This window comes from Hippoglossus stenolepis, chromosome 24 (genome assembly GCF_022539355.2).
Source record: "Hippoglossus stenolepis isolate QCI-W04-F060 chromosome 24, HSTE1.2, whole genome shotgun sequence".
NCBI lineage: Eukaryota > Metazoa > Chordata > Actinopteri > Pleuronectiformes > Pleuronectidae > Hippoglossus > Hippoglossus stenolepis.
The window spans coordinates 8,850,791-8,873,317 of record NC_061506.1 but is presented as its reverse complement, the minus strand read 5'-3'; the positions used below and the strand labels follow the sequence as shown (position 1 = coordinate 8,873,317).

The 22,527-nt window shown below is 41.3% G+C and overlaps 1 protein-coding gene across 1 annotated transcript; it reads left to right on the top strand.

Annotated features, from left to right (window-relative positions):
- The first annotated feature begins 8,793 nt into the window (after positions 1-8,793).
- On the top strand, positions 8,794-22,209 carry mxra5a (matrix-remodelling associated 5a). The gene is made up of 8 exons (XM_035150108.2): positions 8,794-9,071; positions 9,336-9,556; positions 9,858-9,987; positions 10,872-11,262; positions 11,451-15,356; positions 16,923-17,841; positions 17,956-18,282; positions 18,808-22,209. The coding sequence occupies exons 2-8, from the start codon at positions 9,372-9,374 to the stop codon at positions 20,396-20,398; spliced, it is 7,449 nt and encodes a 2,482-aa protein (XP_035005999.2). The 5' UTR covers positions 8,794-9,071; positions 9,336-9,371; the 3' UTR covers positions 20,399-22,209.
- The last annotated feature ends 318 nt before the right edge of the window (positions 22,210-22,527 follow it).

Sequence of the window (22,527 nt, the reverse complement as noted above, 5' to 3'; positions counted from 1 at the left end):
CAATTGGTCAAGCATAGGGAGACAGAGAGAGAGAGAAAGAGGGACAAGTGATTAGTGTATCTTGGGGGTTCCCCCAGCAGTCGAGGCCTATAGTAGCACAACTAAGGAATGGTTCAAATGTCAACTGAGTGAGCACCGACTATAAGCCTTATCAAAGAGGAACGTTTTAATTTTGGCCTTAAATATAGAAATGGTTTCTGACTACTGGACCCAAACTAGGAGCAGGTTCCATAGGAGAAGAGCATGGTACCTTAAGGCTCTACCTAACATTTTACTCTTAGAGACTCTAAGAACCACAAGTGGGCCTGTATTTTGTTTGGTTAATAAGGGATCTACAGTTGTTAATTTCAAGAGAAGGATTTCGAATTCTCCAGCCTAATCATGGAAGCTATAATATGGAATAAAACATTGTTGTAAACATGCCTGTCTGGAATGGGCTGTTAGCTGTGGTAATGCTTCAGAGCCTTCTTCAGAATTTACCATTTATCAGTTAGTCAATGTTTTACTTAAATGAAACTGAATTGAATTGTTCATGTGTGTGGCTTTTATATAAGTTTGAATAATTTACTTAAAAGGTAGTTCACCAAAAAAGGAAATTTCATTCATTATCTACTGACCACTATGCCAATGAAGGGTTGGTCGAAGTGTTTCAGTCCACGAAACACCAACCATTGAAATGCCAATGTTAGCAAATCGACAATTTAAATTAACTGCATTGCTTTCTGTCCACAACAAGTGGTGGTTTTCAGCAAACCCTCATTCATTCATTCAATGCAGGTATAATTGGTCTAAATACTGGCTTTCAGTTTGCTCCTCGGCAGTGTAACAGCTAGCAGCTCTGTGTGTTTCTTTGCAAACTCTAACCCGAACCCTAACCCTCCATTTGAGCCACTTCTGGATAATGCTCAGGCTTATTCTCTGGAGATGGATCCATCTGTTGATGGAGACAAATGGGCCTGGCTGAATTTCCTATCCCCAGCTGAGGAAACACTGTGGCTGGCTCAGGCCCCAGGGGAATGGATGCTCCCGAGAGCGAGACGCTTCAGGGAGAGGAGATTGGAAATGAGTAGACGTGCCTTAGAATTGAAGTTTTACTACCTTATATTGATAGCTCTAAGGGGAACGTCAGGAGCAGGGAGATCATTTTAGGATCAGTTTTTCTCTGTGATCTGGCTAAATGTGATGCATTCAGGTCACAAGGACAACGTTCATGACATGAAAGTAAAAACATGCTGTGAACCCTTACTCCCAAGTCATCAAGAGCAACTAGAATAGGACCTCTTGACAAAGAAACATTAAAAAAAAATGCATGCAGCATCCTGTTCAAAAAGAGATGGTAACAAAACAGCCCTGCTCTCCCACATCAAAATTCCCATGCATAGTTTCCACATGATCCAACTGCCTTACTCATCTTTGTGCTATTTACAAGTTATCTGTTGCTCCCTTGAGTGTGCAAAGACTTATCTTTATGGAACCATCCCCAGTTCCTGTTTTGGACTTCATCTGATAACAACTTATCTGGATGGAAGTGGTTGATGGCCGGTAGCTTGGTTAACAAGTATTGCAGCTAAAATTGGGAGGGAAGTCTTATTAGATTAGTGTCCTCTGAAACAGCATTTTGACAATATGTAACAAAGCTCCTGTCCATGAGATGGTGAGGTGTTTCAGTGGTGGACCAACCAAGTTTCAGAAATACACATAAAAACTTTCACTCTTTTATTCATGGAATATGTGTGAAATTTTATTCAGCTCTACAAAAAATATATATTATACATAGTACAACTGCATACATTCTTAAAGCCTTGATGACTACTCGAAGTGCTTTACAGTACAGGTTTTACCATGTACCCATTCACACACGTTCGAACCTCCCACTAACTACCTAACTGTGTGTGTGTGTGTGTTCGAGGGGGGTTGTGACAACGTGCCTGTTGGCATAAGTGTGTGCGTTTGGTGTGACCCCTTTCCCAATCCTGTAATTAGTGTGTATGTTTAATGACAGCCAGGCTCCCGACACCTGGCAGCCAGTCGCAGTCTGACCTGCTGCTCCTCTGTCTCAGGTGGTTCTGTGTGTTAGCGACTGCTTTATGAAGGCTGGCATTCCCTTTTTTTTCGACCCACCAGCCAGAGGTGTCTGCAGGGTGTGAGCACAGCTGCAGCACAGCAGGCGGGGGGAGACTGTTTATTCTCTCAAGTGAGGCTGCAAGCCAGCAGAATACAAAAGACTTCCCTTGAATGGAGGTACTGACCTACAAACCTGTGACTGAGACACTGGCACATTATTGTATCGTGTACTAATGGAAGTATGGGGCCATATCAAAGTTCTTTAGTTTAGTTATTTAACTCATCAGGACGTCCCTGTAATGCACCACCTCTGATAACCAGAGAGAATCTTAACCATTTATAATCATGTATAATTATAGTCGTAATGGCTTATTAGGCCATAGGAACCCCCAGGTATTTATTAATGGATTGATAACATTCATAACTCCATTAATATTATTATAAAATATAAATTATTAACCCTCTAAAGGATTTTTTTACAAACTTGAAATCTAATGTAGTTTTTTCAGTTTACAACTGATCTATCCACCATTCCTAAATGATTACTTGACCAGTAATGAAGCATACATTACCCAAACCATCAACAGTGACTTGACATAATGTTCTACTGTTCTGTGATGACAGAGTATGTTTTTGAATGATAGACATGCCAGCAAAAATTTGAATTTTGTTCTCTTTTTCTAGCTCTCCACAACAATACAGACACATGTGTCTTTCTGATACATACTCCTCACAGTCTCACCATCACAACTTCACAATGTGAGAACTCTATTGACAGAACACAGTGCAACATAAACAATGAATTAATGCATATTTTGGGACATTTTAAGATTTTATGTTTACCAGTTGCATATCTGATTTTAAATACCTTACATCGAATTATCTATTTATTTATTGATTTAATTACTTGTCAATGTATCAGGAAATCAAGAATTTATGAAACAGTAGATACATTTTTTGGACACAGAATAAATCACATCAAAATTTTAAAGTTTCAAAAAGCAAGCCTAAAGATGAAGCAAGATTGAAAGTGTCTTCAGCAGGTGCCAAATTGTTGAAGGGGACTGGGGGGTCATGGCCCCCACAGTCAATGAAATAGGAAAATGTGGCTCAGCCGGTGTGTCTTTCACTTAACAGAACGACTGTGGTTTGATTCCCTACATGCCAATGTGTCCTTGGACAAGACACTGAACCCTCAATTGCCCCTGATGCCTCTGTCAGAGTGATAATGATGTGTTATAATACAAAAGGTGTGGCATATAAAAGCATTGTATGATTGTGTGAATGGGTGAGTGTGACTTGTAGTGTAAACTTTATTAAGACTAGAAAAGCACTAAATGCTAAATGTTCGGTTACTACCATTAGTCGCCCTTCAAGATAAATGAAAGTTCCAATTGTCCTCCTCAATATTCAAAGTTAAACAAACTCAAATTACTCAACTTCCCCCGCGTCGTATCACTTTCCACTGTCATGCAGCAACACTGGACACAACAGCCGTGAGTCAAGCGATAGGCAAAATAATCAGTGAGTTACGGGAACACATCTGGATAGAGGTTTTTTAGTGGAGGGTGTTGTAAGTTGCAGGGGATTTTTCATAAAACCATATCAAATTACATATGAATGGTTGCATACATTTACTCTGACACATAGCCCTTATGTGTGTGTGTGTGTCTGTTCTGTGTTTAACTGAACATTCAACACCTAGCCATACTACATTTAGAAATCTGTAATTCAAAGGTTTTGAATTTAATTCAATTTTAAGCACCAAATCATAACATAATAAGGTCAAGACCTTAACATTTATAGAGAAACACAACCGTTCCCACAATGACCAGCACTTTGGTGACTGTGGAAAGAAAAAAACGCCCTCATTAACTGGAAGAATCCTCCAGCAGAACCAGATTCAGTGTGGGCGGCGGCGGGGGGGGGGGACCAGGAACAGTTGTGTTCCATCACATTTGAGCTGTGTCAGCAGGGCGATTGTAAATAGTCAGAGCATCCTGAGGTCCAGGGAACGACTCCTGTGTCAGAGGCCTGTCCATACCTGGTTCTAGGCTTCATTATCTTTTTTATTGCCATATTTGTTTGTCACCCTGGCAATGTTGGAGCCCTAGGCGAGATTTCAGATTGGCGCCCCCCCCAGGCCCCCCAACCATCCATTGTGAGCCGCCGCCCGCCTGTTTTTACTCAACTAAATACCTAATCTCAAAGGTAGCAAAATGGAAGATAAAAGGAATAAAGGAGTTAAAACAACCCGAGTTCCAAATTGCATGTTAAAAAGGCTGTCCTATACAAATATGTTTTGAGCAGTGATTTAAAGATAGGCAGCGGGTTGGCGAGCCTAATCTCGTCAGGCTGGGAGTTCCAGAGCAAGCACAGGCTGGCCGATCTCAGATTGCGACTGGGATTGTAGGGAGTCAAGAGCTGCGAAATGTAAATAGGGGCCAGCCCATGTTGAGCTTTAAAGAATCTTTCTGGAGTAGACTCCGGAGCTTTTAACACAGGCCAAGCCCACAGGCTGAAAAACAGTGAATCGATTTGCATACATGCTCCTGTGAGTGCATATCCCTAAGACAAGTGTGACAAGCTGCAGTGCCCACCTGGTCCACTTATAATTGAGTGTTGACAGCTTGAGGCTTCTCACTGTCAAAAGTCACCATCGTGGCTATAGAGTCGAAGGGGAATGACCAGGGTTACACACAGCGAATATAAAGTTTCAATTTAATGGCAAGTGACCAAAGCAGCCTGGTATTGTGGGAATCAATAGCATTCAAGTGTTGTGATCTCCATGCACAACAGACGTGATTGATATGAGACAACACTTCCCTGTTAAGATGCATGCACTACACCCGAAAGTTATATATATATATATATATATATATATATATATATATATATATATATATATATATATATATATATATATATATAGTGTACATCTGAGTGTAAAGCAACCAAATTGAAACACAGTGGATCATGTGAAATGGTGTGTGTGTGTTCACATGACGGATCTAGGTCCAGTGTTCCCTCTCTTTTTTAGCTTTGTTTTTGGTGTCTACCCAACCCTGAGGGAAATATCTGGCTCCTAAGTTGCTAACTTCTCCTCTATGGCTACCAGTTAGTTAGTTTGCTGTGTCTGCTCTCTGCTGCTGAGCAGCTATTTGGACAGTGGGTTCTACAGCTTTCCATCTGAAAACATCTGCTGCTGCTCAAAACAAGTGACGAGAAAGCCAGGGCATTCAACTTGTGATCAAGGTACATACAGCTGAGGGGAACTCAGACTCAGATGGTAATTGTTCTTCATTCTAATGTCTGCTTCATATTGCCTCAAGAGGTATAGGGGAAAAGATCAAGGAAACATTTCAAATTACCCCAATGAGTTATGAAATTGAACTGCTGGAACAATATGCTGTCATCCACTGTGGGTTGCACATGAGGCCATGCTGTGTGGGGACATGTAAATCGTTTTTTTCTTTTTCCATTCCTTGGACTTTAAAGCCATGACTCCACTATGACTTTAAGTTCAGTCATGCAGTGTTACATACTGTATTTCTTGACCTACTTCCCAATATCTGCCTTGGCTGTTACAGAAGAAAATGGTGTGGGCATGTGAATACATCTTGTGGGATCAAGCTTCACCTCGTGCTGCCTCTCTCACTGAAAACAGTTTGGCGCTATGAAGAATGAAGTGCTAATCCTTTTACCTTCTGCTGCCTCGTCACCCTTGAACCCAACATCCTGGGATGCATTTGCAGATGTTGAGGATTTCACCCCCTAATTTTCCAGGCATTATGCTTCCCTTGGTGTTTACGTAATGTCAGAACTGTATCCAGACACTCTCTGGCCTAAGCTCGGCTTTTTTCCAACCAAATCATCATTAGATCACAGAAAGTCATCCTGAGCACATATGAAAGCCATATGTCTGAGTGAGATTTACAGCGTGTGTAAAAGCAGGAATACTCGCACCGATTCTTTTATTGAATTTTCACTCAGTCTCTCTCACATACAGAGACACGTTCAGAAGTTTTTTTTTATTTTTCCAAGTGTGTCATGGTAGCTGGCTGGGTAAAGGGGGTCTACTCATCCAGCTATTCCTCAACTAGAACAGAGACGACACTTGACTGGCGGACTTATTTATAGAACTATATATGACAAACCGTATGATTTTAAAATCCAAATTTCCAATATATCAGGTACATTTTCATCTATGTCTATTCACAAAATACAGTCATTTTCTAGGTAGTCAATAATGGCCCACAGCAAATTTTTTGTTGCAGGACCACCTGGGTTAATGCAACCATGATGGTTAAAGGAATACTCCAATTATTCTGTGCACTAGAGCGCAGCAGAAACAAGCGGTCAAACTTTCTCTGCCTCTCTATGCTGCTATTCAGTTGTTATTTCGGTGTATCGCATGACCCACCTCCACCGAGGCACCACTTCCACTTCGGATTTTGGGATGCCTGTTCATCATAACAACTGTTTCTTCATCCCTCTTCACCACCACCAGTGTCTATGCTCAAGGGGAAGTCTCATTAATATCCAAAGCCCCTCATTTGTAGGATTGCTTCTTGCGGTGTTCTACTGCTGATGCCTAAGCGCCAAAGTCTATTCCTACTGATCCCGATAAATATTTATGTTGGGGTGGCTCAGCAGAGCACAATTATATATTACAATAATATCATTTGATTCCCTGTAAGTCTCTCTAAATTAATACTGTGAACATTTTGGAAATGTTTATTTTTATTTTTATTTGTCCACTGTGGTAACACTCAAAGCTGTTAAAACAGACAAATGATGAACATAAGTCCAATATTCACTGTGGTTTAAGCTCTGGTTTGGTTTTCACCCACTCCTGATAAAACGTGTCTGTCTGTTGTGCAGAATCTTGTCCGAACTAGTTTCGGACAAGATTCAGATATCTCAAGCTGCTCACAGACCGCATGTAGAAGAAAAATCTTGGTACAGACCATTGAGTAGATAAATATCTTAACTAAAACTGTGTTATTTTATCCCAATTATATACACTATTACAATATATCACATTTTCAACTAGGTTGTTCTGGGATTTGAATTTTATGAACAGGAGTTTCTCTTTTGCTATGTAATAGCATTGATGTATTTGATGACCACGTTATTCAGATCTCTTGAGTGATTACTATTCTAGAGCCTCCTCTTTTTAAGTATTGGTGTATGGGGAAAAAAACATTTTTGAGCATCATGTGATGGAAGCAGAATTTGCTGTGTGGCCACTATGCCTACTGATGTCTCCTCTTTCTATGTCTGTATTGTGACCTTTGCTGTGTTCCCTTAAGAGTATTCTACGTCTCCCTTTAAACTGCCTACCTTATTTATTGAGATCCATTTGTATGGCGATATTGACAATTGTTACTTAAACAAATTGTAAATGCAAAACCTAGTGATCAAATGCCATTATCCAGTGCTTGTACAAGCTATAGTTGTCACGGTGGTAACCATGCAGGTGGTATTTCTGTTTTAATAAGAGAAGACTGGCCTAAGGGAAATTTGAAACTGGAGTTTATCCAAGAAGTGAATCTCACTTGTATTTTGAAAGAACTGTAAGCTTAACATGTATTTTTTCAGGAGCTCTATGAAATATTCATTCTTAACAGAAAGCGATCCATGATCCTCTGGTGTTCCATAGAGGCTGGCCTTGAATCTGCCACAGGGCACAGAACGTCACTGACCTCACTCCCCTGTGGCTTTGGTACAATTATGCTTTCTGTGACACCCCGACAGGTGGAGGACCTCAGTACAGCAGCGGGAACAGGAGGCCCTCTGCTACCTTACCTCTGTTACCTCTGACCTCCACGTTGTTCCAACCTAAACACTGTCACAAAGCTGGAATTCAGCAGCCACTGGCCTCTGGACTGCAGCAAGTAGGTGATGGAGACTTCCAGCTGAGAGGAGAGACCAATTTAACACAACGCAGGTAGTGTTTCATGAACTGTGATGAACACAAATCCAACATCAACATATAAAAGCCCAACATACAGTCTTATTACAACTCTGCAGCAACAACTTACCTCATCTTTCCCTCTGTTTGTCCAGAAGTTTAGCTGTGTGCATGTGCGTGTGTGTGTGTGTGTGTCAGTGCATGATACTATATTGTGAGGGCTTTTTTCTCGCTTTGATTTGTTGAGATACTGGATCACCATAGCATTGTTTATTCTATTATTAAGTTTATTTAGTAGAAGCACATAATCAAATACAGTGTGTTGATTTTATTAGTCGTATTTTTTTCTTTGACTTTATTTCACTGTAAGATCACCACTTGACTGCGCATTAGCCAAAGCTGGCCCAAGGTACTGCCTTCGAACCAAGAACCAGCAGTTCGAGCCTGTGGACATGAGGGAATCACAACATGTGCGTTCTTTAATAAAATTAGGAACAAAAGTTATGCTTGAGTGTTAAGCATAACAGGCAACAATCATTACTCTCAATGATGTTTCCCACATAATTTACTAAACTTTAGATCTCGTCCTGCATTTCATTCACCCCGATTGGGGTTAATCTATTTCCCATGGTTTCAATATGGCTCACCTAATGTATTCCAGCCACATGAACTCAGCGTTACACTCACCAGCGTATGTATTTGTCTGTATCAGAGTATCATATTCTCAGTCAAGTGCAACTAAAAAAAACTCCCACTGAAACTCTCTCTTCGAAAAACGTGTGGCTCCTCCTGTTGTGTCTCCACGGTGCGCGTGAGAGTCCCCTTCTCTCATTTCTTACAGGAGGTCCGCAGCGCATGCTGATCAAGCGCGTACCTATATTTATCAAATCTGTGCTTATTTACTACTGTATGCGAATTTTTTTTTTTGTCTCGTAACGCCAACTTTGTCTTCCTGGTTTCCAGAAGTTTCAGTTTCTCTCCAATTTTCAATTCGACTGTGCGGCGTTTGTGCGTGTTCGTTTTTTTCTCTTGATCCATGTTGAAGAGGAATATGAGGATCTTCTTAAAAAGAATCGATCAAGGGTTTGAGGTGAGAGCATTTATATTTCATTACAATGAGTACGCCGTTACTTTAAAAAAAAAGGCAGGGAGCACTTTGGCTTAAATCCCGCTGCAGCGTAATGTGCGTAATTTACCGGATTTCATCCATTTATGAGATGATGAAGGTGGAGAGCCAAACGGAGCTTGAACCAAATTTAACTCCACCTCTCTCGGATGGATGGTACCCGAGGTTGTTCTGTTGGTACAAGACAACAACAACAACAACAATAACACCGCCATTGTACTGTTATAGGGACAGTTGCTGTGAGTTCCCCTCCCGCAGATAAAGATGGACCCTGCGGTTGTACGCGTCCTCCAGACCATGCTGGTGCTGATGATTTTGCCCCCGGTCACCTCTGTCTCCTGCCCGCGGCCCTGCGCCTGCCCCCAGCCTACTGAGCTCCACTGCACCTTCCGCTCACTCATCACCATCCCAGATGCTGTTCCTAAATACGTGAAGCGCATGAACCTGGGGTCAGTCTCTATCATTGATTCAGCATGCCTGTTAATTTGCTACAGTTGTAATATAGTACTATACTGTATTGCACTATAAACTCAGGTATAACTTATATAACTGCGATAACATTCTGTCTGTGCACTCAGCTCACTGTGATATATTCTATGCATTGTATACATTATTTCTATTCTAGGTATATTTTATATTTCCTTATGTTTAAAGTGTGTGTTTACTTTTTCAAATATAGGATTATCTCAGTGTAAAAGAAAAAAGTACAGCAAGTATTGATTTTTTTTAAAATTTGTTTTGTTGTTTCAGGTTCAACAGCATTCATAAGATCACAGATAAATCACTGCTTGGTCTTCAGAAGTTGGAGCTTCTGATGGTTCATGGAAACGATATCCAAACTCTACATGATGGAGTGTTCAGGGACCTTGTGTCACTACAGGTACTGGCCGAAGACAGGAGAAAACTGTAACCTTGGAATATATTAATAACTTACTGCTCAGGATGAAATATCCCTGGACAGGACTCTGACACCCCACGAGGAACTGTTTGTGCTGGCCTCTTTTAAGGCTCTTTAATATTTTTTACATAGTCATTTGCATGCTTTGTTTATTTTATTTAAAAGTTTTGATAACATCATATCTAGGCGCAGTGTTGGCCTTACAAAGATGTGAAAGATACTGTTGGTATCTGTGAAATCTGGGGTTGTTTTGTTAGCATGAAGTAGCTTTATCATTGATACCGGCTTTGTGGAAATGTATAGTTTCTCTGTTTTGTCGACATTCACTTGCTTGGTCTTTGAGTTGTGTTTGGTTTTGGAGAAAATGGTTATTATGGGTTATTATGAGCTTCTTCCTGTAGTAAATTTTAACCTTTATCAACTGAACTTTGAGCTTGCTCTTTTTAATTTTGAACTTGCACAACATGGTCTAGGTTCCCTTACAAAGTTTACCAAGTTTACCAAGATAAAAACAACGTGCTAGAAATCCAAACACTTGGAACTGGTTGTGTCCAACTTTACTTACTATGGTTCCATTGTGTTTCTAGCATTGACAAGTGTTCATTTGAATTGAAAGTGAGATGATACCCTTAAAGTATCCTTTAACTATCACACACACACACACACTCACACACACCTTATAAACTCAGCTTACTAAACAATTAGAAATGTCTTCAATGTGTTTTTGATTTCACCTCTGTTCAGAATGATATGCATCTCATATCGGCTGTGGTGAATGTCTGTGAATGGGTGTGGCAGGGTTGAGGAGATTCATACTGTTGTGATTACTAATGATGATTTTCTTTCTCCTTTTCTCATTGGTTTAGATGTTAAAGATCAGCTACAACAAGCTGAAGGAGATCAGCAGACATACCCTTCAGGGTCTGTGGTCTTTGTCCAGGTTACATCTAGACCACAATCAACTGGAGTTTATCCACCCTGATGCCTTCCAGGGTCTTACCTCCTTGCGACTGCTGCAGCTGGAAGGCAACCAGCTTCAGCAGCTGCATCCAGCAACATTCACCACCTTCACTCTCATGAGCCAGTTCCATGTGTCCACTCTGAGGCACCTCTACCTGTCAGACAACAGACTTACATCGCTGCCGTCTGGGCTGGTGGCGACCATGCCTCAGCTCGAAAATCTGTACCTCCATGGGAACCCGTGGGCCTGTGACTGCAACATGAATTGGCTCCATGACTGGGATAAAACCTCCCCAGGTTAGTCATTTGACGTCTTTATGCAATCTCATTCAGGCCTTTCATTGTTCTTGAAGAGAAAAAAGAATGACCTCAGACTTTGAGCCTTCATTGTCCATGCTACATTTGAGCATTTTATCAAATATGATTATTCAAGACTACTTAATGTGCATATTTTGTAATATTGTTTTTACTTTCTTTTGATTTAGGTGTATTGAAATGTAAAAAGGACAAGGCCCTTCCTGGTGGCCAGCTGTGTCCTATGTGTTTGTCTCCCATGCACCTTGAGAAGAAAGAGCTCCTGGCTCTGGAGAACCTGGTCTGCAGCAGCCCAGTCATCCGTTTTCCTCACAGGACTTCCCCACCCGAGGACACTGAAACAGAGGTCTTGACTACAGAGAACTTCATGGAACCATTTGGAAACATCTCCCTGGGCCTTTCTGATCAACATGGAAATGAGGTGGATCTGGAGTGTTGTGTTGGCATGCCAAGAAACATTACCAGGATCAACTGGGAGCATGTCAACCAGCTCCAGCTGGCCTCCAATATCACTTTTTCAGTGGATCTTGAATGTCCTGTTGATAGAGAAAAGTATGAACGACTCTGGAGGCTAATTGCTTACTACAGCAGTGTGCCAGCCCACTTAAAAAGGGGAATCATGCTCAGCAAAGAACCTCATCCAACCTATGTCTATGAACAGGACTCTGAGAAGGATGCCCGCTACTATACAGGCATTAAAGTCAACGTCATGGCCCAGCCGGCGTGGCTGATGCAAACATCTGCTGAGCTTCAGCTGAACAGACTTCAATCATCAGCCAAGAAAGTGAAATTGATCCTCAGCACAGACCTCTCAGAGGAAGTGGAAGTAGAGCAGTTGCGGAGACAACAAATGAAATGGGTCTTAATTGAGTCAACAAATTTGACTCGTAAAGTGTTAAGTGCTATCCTGGGAAGTCAAAATCAAATGTACTGTAATGTGCACAGTTCTGGGCAAGCAGTAGTTCACTGGATGCTACCAGATGGCTCCAAAGTGAAGGCACCATACAGCAGCCCAGACAACAGGGTGTCTGTGTCCAATAATGGAAGGCTGGTCATTAAATCTGTCAGCCACACAGACACAGGAATTTACTACTGCATTGCTAATGTTCATGGAGACCTGGCTGTTCTGTCATTTCACCTGACAGTGCAGGAATCTTCCAACCCTCCCCCCGGAGAGGATTCCTCGAATACACCCACGGAGGTAATTGCAGGAAACCCCTTATCCCTTCCTTGCAGGACATCTGCCTCCCCTGATGCTGAAATTAACTGGATTCTCCCAAGCAACAAAATTGTTCATTGCCAAGACAAATCCTCCAGAGCTTTGGTCTATTCCAACGGCACTCTACATATCCCACAGACTCAGTTATTAGACAGTGGCTATTATAAATGCATTGCCATTAATCAACATGGTGTGGATACAGTGGCTGCAAAAGTTACTGTCATCAGGCGCAACGGGCTCATGAGGCCTTTGAGGAGGTTTCCAGCAAGACCTCAGTCAGCCTCAGGGGTCAACACATACATACATCCAGAGGAGGCATCAGGGGAAGTTGCGATAAGTCAAGAAATGTCCCCAGTTAACCGACAAGATATTGTGAGAAGAAGAATTCCAGCAGGTGTAGCCCCAGGGAGGAGGGGCAGCCATCCATCAAAGAATATTGGGCAGAGGCCACCAGTGCTTCGAAAACTAACAGAAGACAGGAAACATATAGTTGAGAGCAAGAGGAGAATTAATGTGTCAAAGAGTAAAATAGACCCAGAGAAATGGGCTGATATTTTGGCAAAGATTAGAGACAGAAATACTCTGAATACTGTAACATCACTACCAGTTCAGCACACAACAGAGAGGAGACAGATAGAGCAAACAACACAGCGACAAGACATGATTGAAGGGTCATCAGATGGCATGACTGTGCCGGAGAAAGAGAGACAGGATTACCTAACAACCCAAAATAGTCCAGTACAACATACACAAATGGAAACTAATGAACAAAACAGACAAAGTCAGGGAACCCATGTCACATCTAACAGTCAGCACACACACATTATACATGCTACAACAGACTCACAGACAATGCAGACCACAGACAATGTATGGTGCACAACCCATGACACAAACTTGGATCAATACACAACTTCAGACAGCGTATTTCCCCTTTCACAGACTCCACCTGTTCCCCTACATGTCACTGTCTGGCAGGCGAACACAAACAGTGCCAGCAGCAGCACAATTTCTCCAAGAGATAACTACAGCACAGATACAAATGTGAATGCAGTCGAAACAACTGATTGGACCGACACATCTGAGAGGAGTGAGAATACAAATAGGCCGAATGTTGTTGCCAGCTCTAATAATGACAGAGAGCATTCTTCCAGTGGAACTGAAATCATCTCTGTAGTCGAACGAAATGAATCAGAGACAAGCCAAGAAGAAAGTGGAAAATATCTTCGAGAGGCTACAACAATATCAGAAAAGTATACTCAGGCAGAGGACGCGACACTTGATGATTTGCACTCTCAAGCAATGCTTACGACGTCATTTGTGGCAACTACCCTTGTGCCCACCACTGCAAGTAGTTCAACCGCAGCACAGTTCCTGCGCCTCGACCAGCCTAACAACCGGAGAAGGAATGGGAATCGGAGGAAAAGACCGAACAGAAGAAAACAAAAGCTGAATGAACCCACCCAGTTTACTGCCACCACACCTGCAAATGCTCCACTTGCAACAGCCAGGACGACTGCCTCCACACTGCTAAAAATAGAACCATTAGAAGTTACAAAAGCCAAATTCAATACCACTGTTCCATTCACCAGAGGCCAAGCAGCATCATCAGGGGGACTGAGTCATAAAGAAAACACAGTCTCCAGGCATGACATTGAGTCAGCCACCAAACCATCCTCGCTGCCAACTTCTCTCCCCAAAACTAAGGACCCCCTTCAACCCCTGGCCAAACCACTATTCAAAAGCACATCAGCAGCACCATCATTTCCAACAGCCTCTCCAGCAGTGGGTCATGGAAAGACAAGTTCTCAAACAGCCTTGAGAGTCTCAGAGAATGCATCTCGAGAGCACTTTGATATGCTCACATTAACCACTTTGCAGACATTAACAGGCAGACCTTTTCCAACTTCTAGACTTTTAGAGACAGTCGGAGCAAGTATAACAGGAGACCTTCGACATGTGCCATTTTCTAACAATTCCACTGTGGATTTTCAGACTGTAAGTGTGCAAACAGATGCCAAACAATACCCACCCATTGAAATTGATAGTGGAAAGATGCTTGTGAAAGAATCTGGGATGCATTTTTCACCGCTGCCATCTCTAACTGCCTCATCCTCTCCCCTGATTGAGCAAGCATCCAAGACAACATCTGAATACACTTCTGGTGACATAACTACAACTCAGAGTTTGCTTTTTGATGGTCATTTGGAGACAGAACAGGTTACCAAGAGATATTATGATATAGTCAGTCAACATAACACCCCAAGCAGTGAATCAGAGGTAGAAACTGCAAATATTGATATTGTGAATCCTTCTATCGCAAGTACCACCCTAACAACAGCTCCGTCTACCACCTCATCAAGTCCTGATCCTTTGATCCCATCCCAAGAGGTGTTACATGCCACAACACCCCAAACATATTCCAAAGGAGTTAACGTGGGACCAAAGACCACTGCCCAGGATGGCCCTATGATCACAATCCAGCAAATCAAACCTATCATTACCACAAAGCCTTGGGGAATATCAGACTACCCTTCTGCAACCCAGTCACCTGACCACAAAATGACATCCTTTGCCTTAAAACTCACCAGTGGGCGAATACATAAGCAGGCCACTCCTACCCCAGCAATTCCTGCAATCCAAACTAATCAATTTCGAGAGGAACTGTTGACAAATACCCAGGATGTGTCCAGTGTGCACCAGCTACCTGGAAGAGGATCTATTTCAAGAGGGAAGCCAAGGATATCAAAGAGCAATTTCCAAACGTTCACAGTGAAAGCTGAAACAGATGCTCAACTTCCTTGTGAGGCTAATGGAGAGCCAAAGCCATTCCTGTCATGGACCAAAGTTGCCAATGGTATGTATGATTCAAAATCAAAACTTCGGTATACACACATTTTAGAACAGTCTTTGCAATTCCTTTTTTACAAACACTCTAATGGAAAATGGAAATAATTATTGTGATTATTAATGAATATTAACATGAATGCTTGGGATTGGTTGTTTGCTTGGCCTGTCGAGCTGGTTGCAGCTTTCTTTCTGAAATTTCATTTGTGAATAATATGTATTATAATTTTAAGAATAGCTTCTTTGATACACTCAGGGGCCTACTTCAGAATGATTCTTTTTCATTAGTGAGCACTCCTCAAACAGGCCTATACTGTTCCAAAATACTTTGGAGACAAATTGCTTAAAAGGAAGTGATTCTATTATGAATGCTCCTGCCATGATGGAGATCAGCATCCCAAACACCTGTGAATGTCTTTGTCGGTCCGATACGGTCAAATAGATATTGTAAAATTATCAAAATAAACTGGACAAATGTTATTGCTGATGCATTACTTTTGGTCTACCAGCAGTAACGACAACTGTAGAACAAATGTATTCTGGATACGTAGAAGAATACATGCTCAATTGGGTCCTGGTCACCTGTTTATTCGATTTCTTTTATTAATATTGAATGCATTCCGTGTCCTAATCATGACAAATTTAACACTGCACTTCCTTGGGCCCTTAACAACACAGAGTGAGTTGAGAAGCTGATAAGTTGAATGGAGAAATGAGATACGTGTTTCACAGACAGAAAGACAGACAGACATTTCTGTAATTTAACGATATTGTTATTATTATCATCATATTTTTATATTATTATTATATTGTAAATATATCATAATTTATTTTATATTATATTGTTTTTCAACTTTATATAATTCAATCAATCAAGCATCTGTTAGCTGCATGTTATTGGGTCAAACAGTATGTAACTATCTTATATCAGATAAAATAAAAGATGTTTGAATGGAAATGTTTACACATGCACTTTGTGTAAAATACGCGTTTATATACTTGTTGTTAGGTTTATATCATGGTTGGACACTCAGCATAGGTAAAAATAAGTTTTCATGTTCACAATTGGACACGAAAAAGGATGTGGATGAGAATAATAATATACAATATGACACCACATACATTTTTTTTATTTGGTTTTCAAAATATTTCATTATTAATTGGATGAAGTCTCAAAAGTCTGAACACATGTAATATGTGCAAAATGATACAGTCAGCTCAAAATATAATTACATTTGATTCTAGTGTAAAGTACATACAACCTTGAAAAAACAATGTGAAATACAAACATGACACACAAACGTATTAGCAGTATGTATATGATACAAAATGAATAATCAAACACCAACGTTCTCAAACTCTGATAGAAAAATTGACAAAATAAAGTTAGTCAAGCTAGTGTATGTCTAGTTGTTCTATGAGATACGGACCCACACAATGATTTTTCACGCCATAAAAATACTACATTAATTTCACCTAGAGCATATTGTTTTTCTTCTCTTTTCTTTACAGTAATTCTTCACCTATAATGTATATGTGTGTCATATCTAAAATATCTGTCTTTCCATTCATGCAGGGGCAAGCATTGCGCAGAGCACCAGGGTTCACAGGTTTGAGGTCCAACCAAATGGTACATTAATCATCAAGAACACACAGCACATGGATGGGGGTCAGTACCTCTGCAAGGTCCAGAACCAGTATGGTACAGACAAGATGGTGGTCAACCTTGTGGTCCTGTCGCAGCATCCTCGGGTGCTCCAGCCTCGGAACAGAGACGTGACAGTGAATCTCGGTGGCAAAGTGGATTTGGAGTGTAAAGTAGAGGGGCATCCTATGCCTAAAGTCATATGGTTGCTCCCTAACCATGTTCGCATAGCTGCTGCCTCAATTGGTATGGCCCTTCCGCAGCGTGTGGCTGTTTTTGGTAACGGAACCCTCCGGATCAGCCAGGCCAGTTACACAGACAAAGGTATTTACAAGTGCATTGGCAGCAGTGCAGTTGGAACTGACAGTGTCTCTGTCCACCTTCATGTGTCAGCATTGCCACCATTGATTCAACAGACACAAAATGAAAACCTCACTCTTCTAGAGGGCAGCAATGCCTACATCCACTGTACCGCCACAGGTGTCCCTCAACCTGTCATTCACTGGATCACATCTGATGGCGTGCAACTCGCTGCTTCCCAGTTTTTCACTGGACACAACCCCTCGGTCTTTCCTAATGGAACCCTATACATAAAGGGATTGGGCCCGGGAAATGCTGGGAGATATGAGTGCTCAGCTAGTAATGCAGTGGCATCCAGCAAGAGAACTGTGATCTTGATTACCAAGAAGAATCCATCCTCTTCCAAGGCAAGTATCTCTTCATCATCCCCCCAAAGAACAGATGTGATTTATGGAAGAAATTTGTTGCTCAACTGTGTGGCAACAGGAGAGCCAAATCCCTGGATCATCTGGAGGACACCCTCTAAGAAGCTGGTGGATTCTCAGTACAGGTAGTAAAATCACACATTATTATTTAATAATTTTTCTACATCCTTAATTAAATGTTTAAATAAATGCATTTATGTAATATCCTCTGAATGGTACTTCTTCTGTCACTTTTGTAGTTTTGACCCCAGGATTAAGGTCTTCCCAAATGGCACTATAATCATTCATTCTGTGACCGACAAGGACAGTGGGGACTACCTGTGTATGGCACGCAACAAGATAGGTGATGACTATGTTCTGCTGCGGGTCACTGTACTGACAAGGCCAGCCAAAATTGAACAGAAGCAGCAGCGATCCAGTCAGGAGGTGGTTTATGGTGGAGACTTGAAGGTAGACTGTGTGGCGTCTGGGCTCCCAAGCCCTGAGATCAGCTGGGCACTGCCGGATGGCACCATGGTCAACCCGGTGAAACAGAGGGACCATGTCAGTGGAGGACGCAGACGCAGGTATGAGCTGCTGATGGCCTCTATTAAGAAGTCTTTCCTGTATGTGTGTAAGACTATAACAAAATTATTTCCTTATCAACTTTGCAACCTTTTCCCGATGCAACTTTCACTGAACATGTAGTTGCATCCCATTTATCATTTTTGTGTTATCTTATTTCCATTGCTGATACAGCTAAATACAACAACTTTTTTACATTTTTATTCGAGTCCAATGCGCCACAGTCTCATGAATTTTGTTCAAGCATTCAAATTCTGTATTAGAACACAGGTGTAAACAATTCTGCAGTTCAAGAACATGCATGAATTTGACATTGAGTTTTCTTAGGAACATTCATTTCAGGAAATTCTAGAAAAAAACAAAAGACGATATTGGTGAATGCGGCCCATTCATGATGATGTAACTGTATATAATTACAAATAATTAATTTCATTTATTTATGGACATAACTTTAATCTGAAAGCTCAAGTCATTAAAGTCTTTAAACAATTTGTGTCCCTCTCCTTCCTCAACTGCATGTATTGTAGGTATCTGGTGTTTGACAATGGGACGCTGTATTTCAATGATGTCGGTATGCCAGAAGAAGGGGACTACACTTGTTATGCTGAGAACCAAGTTGGCAAAGATGAGATGAAGGTCAGAGTTAAGCTCAAGGTTGCAACTCCTCCACCACAAATCCTGGATAAAGATCAAAAGTTTGTGCGGGTTTTCTATGGTGAGTCCATTACACTTAGATGTAATGCCAAAGGGGAACCAATGCCTGTCATCACATGGATTTCCCCAACAAATAGAGTGATCGCCTCTGCATTGGACAAATATCAGGTCCTGGATGATGGGACATTGGTGGTTCAAAAGGTCCAACGTTTTGATGGAGGTAACTACACCTGCATGGCCAGGAACAATGTAGGACAAGACCATAAAGTCATCAGGCTGGAAGTCCTAGTAACCACTCCAACGATCAATGGCCTAAGAGAAACTGCCAGTGCTGTCAAGATAACTGCTGTCCAGGATCAGCGGAAACTGGTGGACTGTGTCGCAAAGGGCACACCCACCCCTCGCGTCATGTGGGTTCTAACAGGAAATGTGATCCTTCCTGCACCATACTACAGCAACAGAATGACAGTTCACCAGAATGGTACCTTGGAAATCCGGTCAATCAAGAGGACAGACTCAGGGCAACTGGCTTGCATCGCTCGGAATGAAGGAGGGGAGGTCAGACTGTTGGTCGATTTGGATGTAAAAGAGGTTGTTGAGAGGCCACAAAGTAGAGGTCCCGAAACACATAGTCTGTCACTGACTGTGGGGAATGCCATGACTTTGAATTGCTCCTTTGACGGCTCGACACTCCCTCACGTCACTTGGATCTTACCCAATGGCATACCATTGCTAAGTGGTGCTCGATTCTCCAAGTTTTTCCATCAGCCTGATGGATCTCTGATCATCAGTAATCCATCTGTTGGTGAAGCTGGTATGTACCGCTGTCTGGGGCATAATTCTGGAGGGCTTGTGGAACGAACTATCACATTGTCCCCAGGAATAAAACCAGAGATCAACAACAGATACAACTCTCCTATTAGCATCATGAATGGGGAAATACTATTGCTACATTGTCAAACCAATGTCGAATCCGTCAGACTAACATGGACACTACCCAGTGGGGTTGTCCTCAATAGACCACAGAGAGCTGGACGATACTCTGTACTGCCCAATGGGACGCTTGCAATCCAACAAGTATCAGTCTATGATCGGGGGTCCTATATATGTCGGGCTGCAAATGAGTATGGAAGTTCTCAGCTTTCTGCAGCAGTAATTGTGATTACATACCCACCTCAAATTACAAATGGCCCTCCCCCGGTGACCTATGCTAAACATGGAGTTGCTGTGCAGCTGAACTGTGTAGCAAATGGGATTCCAAAAGTGGAGCTTGCATGGGAAACGCCTGATAAAACCCGCTTGGCTGTCAGTGCACAGCCACGCCTTTTTGGAAACAAGTACCTCCATCCACAAGGTTCCCTCATTATTCAGAACCCCACAAAAAAAGACAGTGGTATCTACCGCTGCACGGCCAGGAATGCCATTGGCATCGACTCCAAAGCTACATTTCTCAATGTGTACTGATGAATTTCACTTTTCATCGTGGTCGTTCTCTCTTTGTTTGCCCAAGCAACTGCCTAGTTAAAAGCAGCTAATGTTTTTAATGATCCAAATGTAAAAACTGCTGTGCTCAATATATTCATATTCCTCATCCCTGGAAAATAGCAATGGGCCTTACTCCTTCATTGTGCAATTTAGCTTGTCTAATGACTTCATCCCCTCAGACAGTATATTGGTCTTTACCTAATGTGTCCACTTCACTAGAAATAACACCTGTCAAATTATTGTTTTCTCCTACAATGTAATAGCATGACGGAACAGTTGTAGTTACAGTTTGCAAGTTCTAACTCTTTGGCGTATAACAAAAGGAGGAAGTTCAATCATCTAAAATCAAACAGCATTAAGCGTGTTACAGGCTTAACAAAACCAAGCAAAGTCAGATAGTTCTGTTATTAGATAAAGTGAGAGCAATTACACACTTGTTTGATCATCACAATGTACAGTATAATACACCAAATAGCACTTGTTTGGTGTTATATCTTATCTTGTCTACCATGTAGTAAATTAATTCGGGACCCCCATTGATGAACACAATTTACTTCAGTGACATTTATTAATATTTTTCCAAAAAAGAATCAGGAAATACTTTGACTGGAGTTAACAATTGGTCCATGAACAATATTTCATTTGAAGCTGCTATTATCGCTACTGTTGATCCTGATTGTATTATTAAGCACTAAATGTGTTGGTGTGTAGGTTCAGAACACAAGTCCCAGATGGCCCATCAGGATATCAGGATGTGGGACATCAGGATTGCCCTCACAATCAGTTCAGATATGAGGCCAATTAATTGTATCATCTCAGTCTCAGGTGTTGATAGTAGTAAAATTCAAAAAGTCAATGTCATTTTACTGCTCTTCGTATTATGCAAATTAGCAAACAAATCCATCATAGTGGCCTTTATTGTCCTTTGCCTTGCCTTTGCTAGTTTATGGAAGAAATTGAGGTGTATTTCAGGGCACAATTTCAAGCCATACAGGCTCTCTGCTAAATTGCTGCCTTTTAAAGTTCTTACTTTCTTGGCTGTTATTTATATTGCCATCATCAGACCAAGTCAATTTTCTTAGGAAGCATTAACCCATAATTATCAAACAATGTGTGAAGTTTCAGGAGACAAAATATAAAGCTATTGACAAACAGGCTACACCTACATTCAGCGAATCCATATGGCACTTTGGATCTCACTAAACAAGGCAGAAAAACACATTTGAGCAAAATGGATATTGTCAATAGATTATTTGGCTCTGCAGCATCCTGAGCAGTAAATGAACCTTTGTTGACATTGTACAGTTGCTTCTGATAATGACAAATAATGTCAAGCTGTGTCAACGGTCTGTTTTTCTAACTCGGAAATATTGTTTAACTTAATTACAGAATTAATTGAAAATGTGTAAAATGCAGCTGGGATTGTCTGTTTTAGGGCCTTATTTGAGATAATGATTCATATCCTGTGCCTTTCCATTATCTGAGTCAGATATTTCAATAATGTTTTGATCCTGTTCTCAGCAAGTTCTATGTCCTCATTTGTAAATAATGTCTTTGATAGACTGTAATGAACTGCAATTTTCCCATAGTTTAATATAAGATTTCCACTCCTTTCTACTACTCGTAGTCAAAAACAAAAACCTTTATTGCAAAGGCAGGGAAAGCAAAAGATTGGAGAAATATGTTTTAAGAATGTTTTCAATTTATAACTGTAAAATAACATCAATGAGTGGGTGTACTCTTTTGAAAAGAAAAGAAAAGGCTCAAAATAAATATCTTCAGCAAACATACAGATGTTTGTGTCTTTTCTGTTGTGATGACTTTATTAAAAGTTTACTGTTTTTTTTCAGCCAGCTTTTGAGAACAGAACAGATGAAAACCTGCGAAAATGCTCAACTTAGCATTTTGGATGAAGGAAGTAGGTCACCATTACTCACAGAGAGTAGAAACATGCAGTCATTGCACTGGGAATGTAGCCGCAGTCTTGTCTTCCAGAAAGAAGGAACATCTGGAGCCATGAGGAAATCTCCCATTAGTTCAGCGCATTCAGCCTAAAAGAGTCACTCTTTGGGAAGTTTTAGTATCAGTGACCCCCCCCCCCCCTTTCA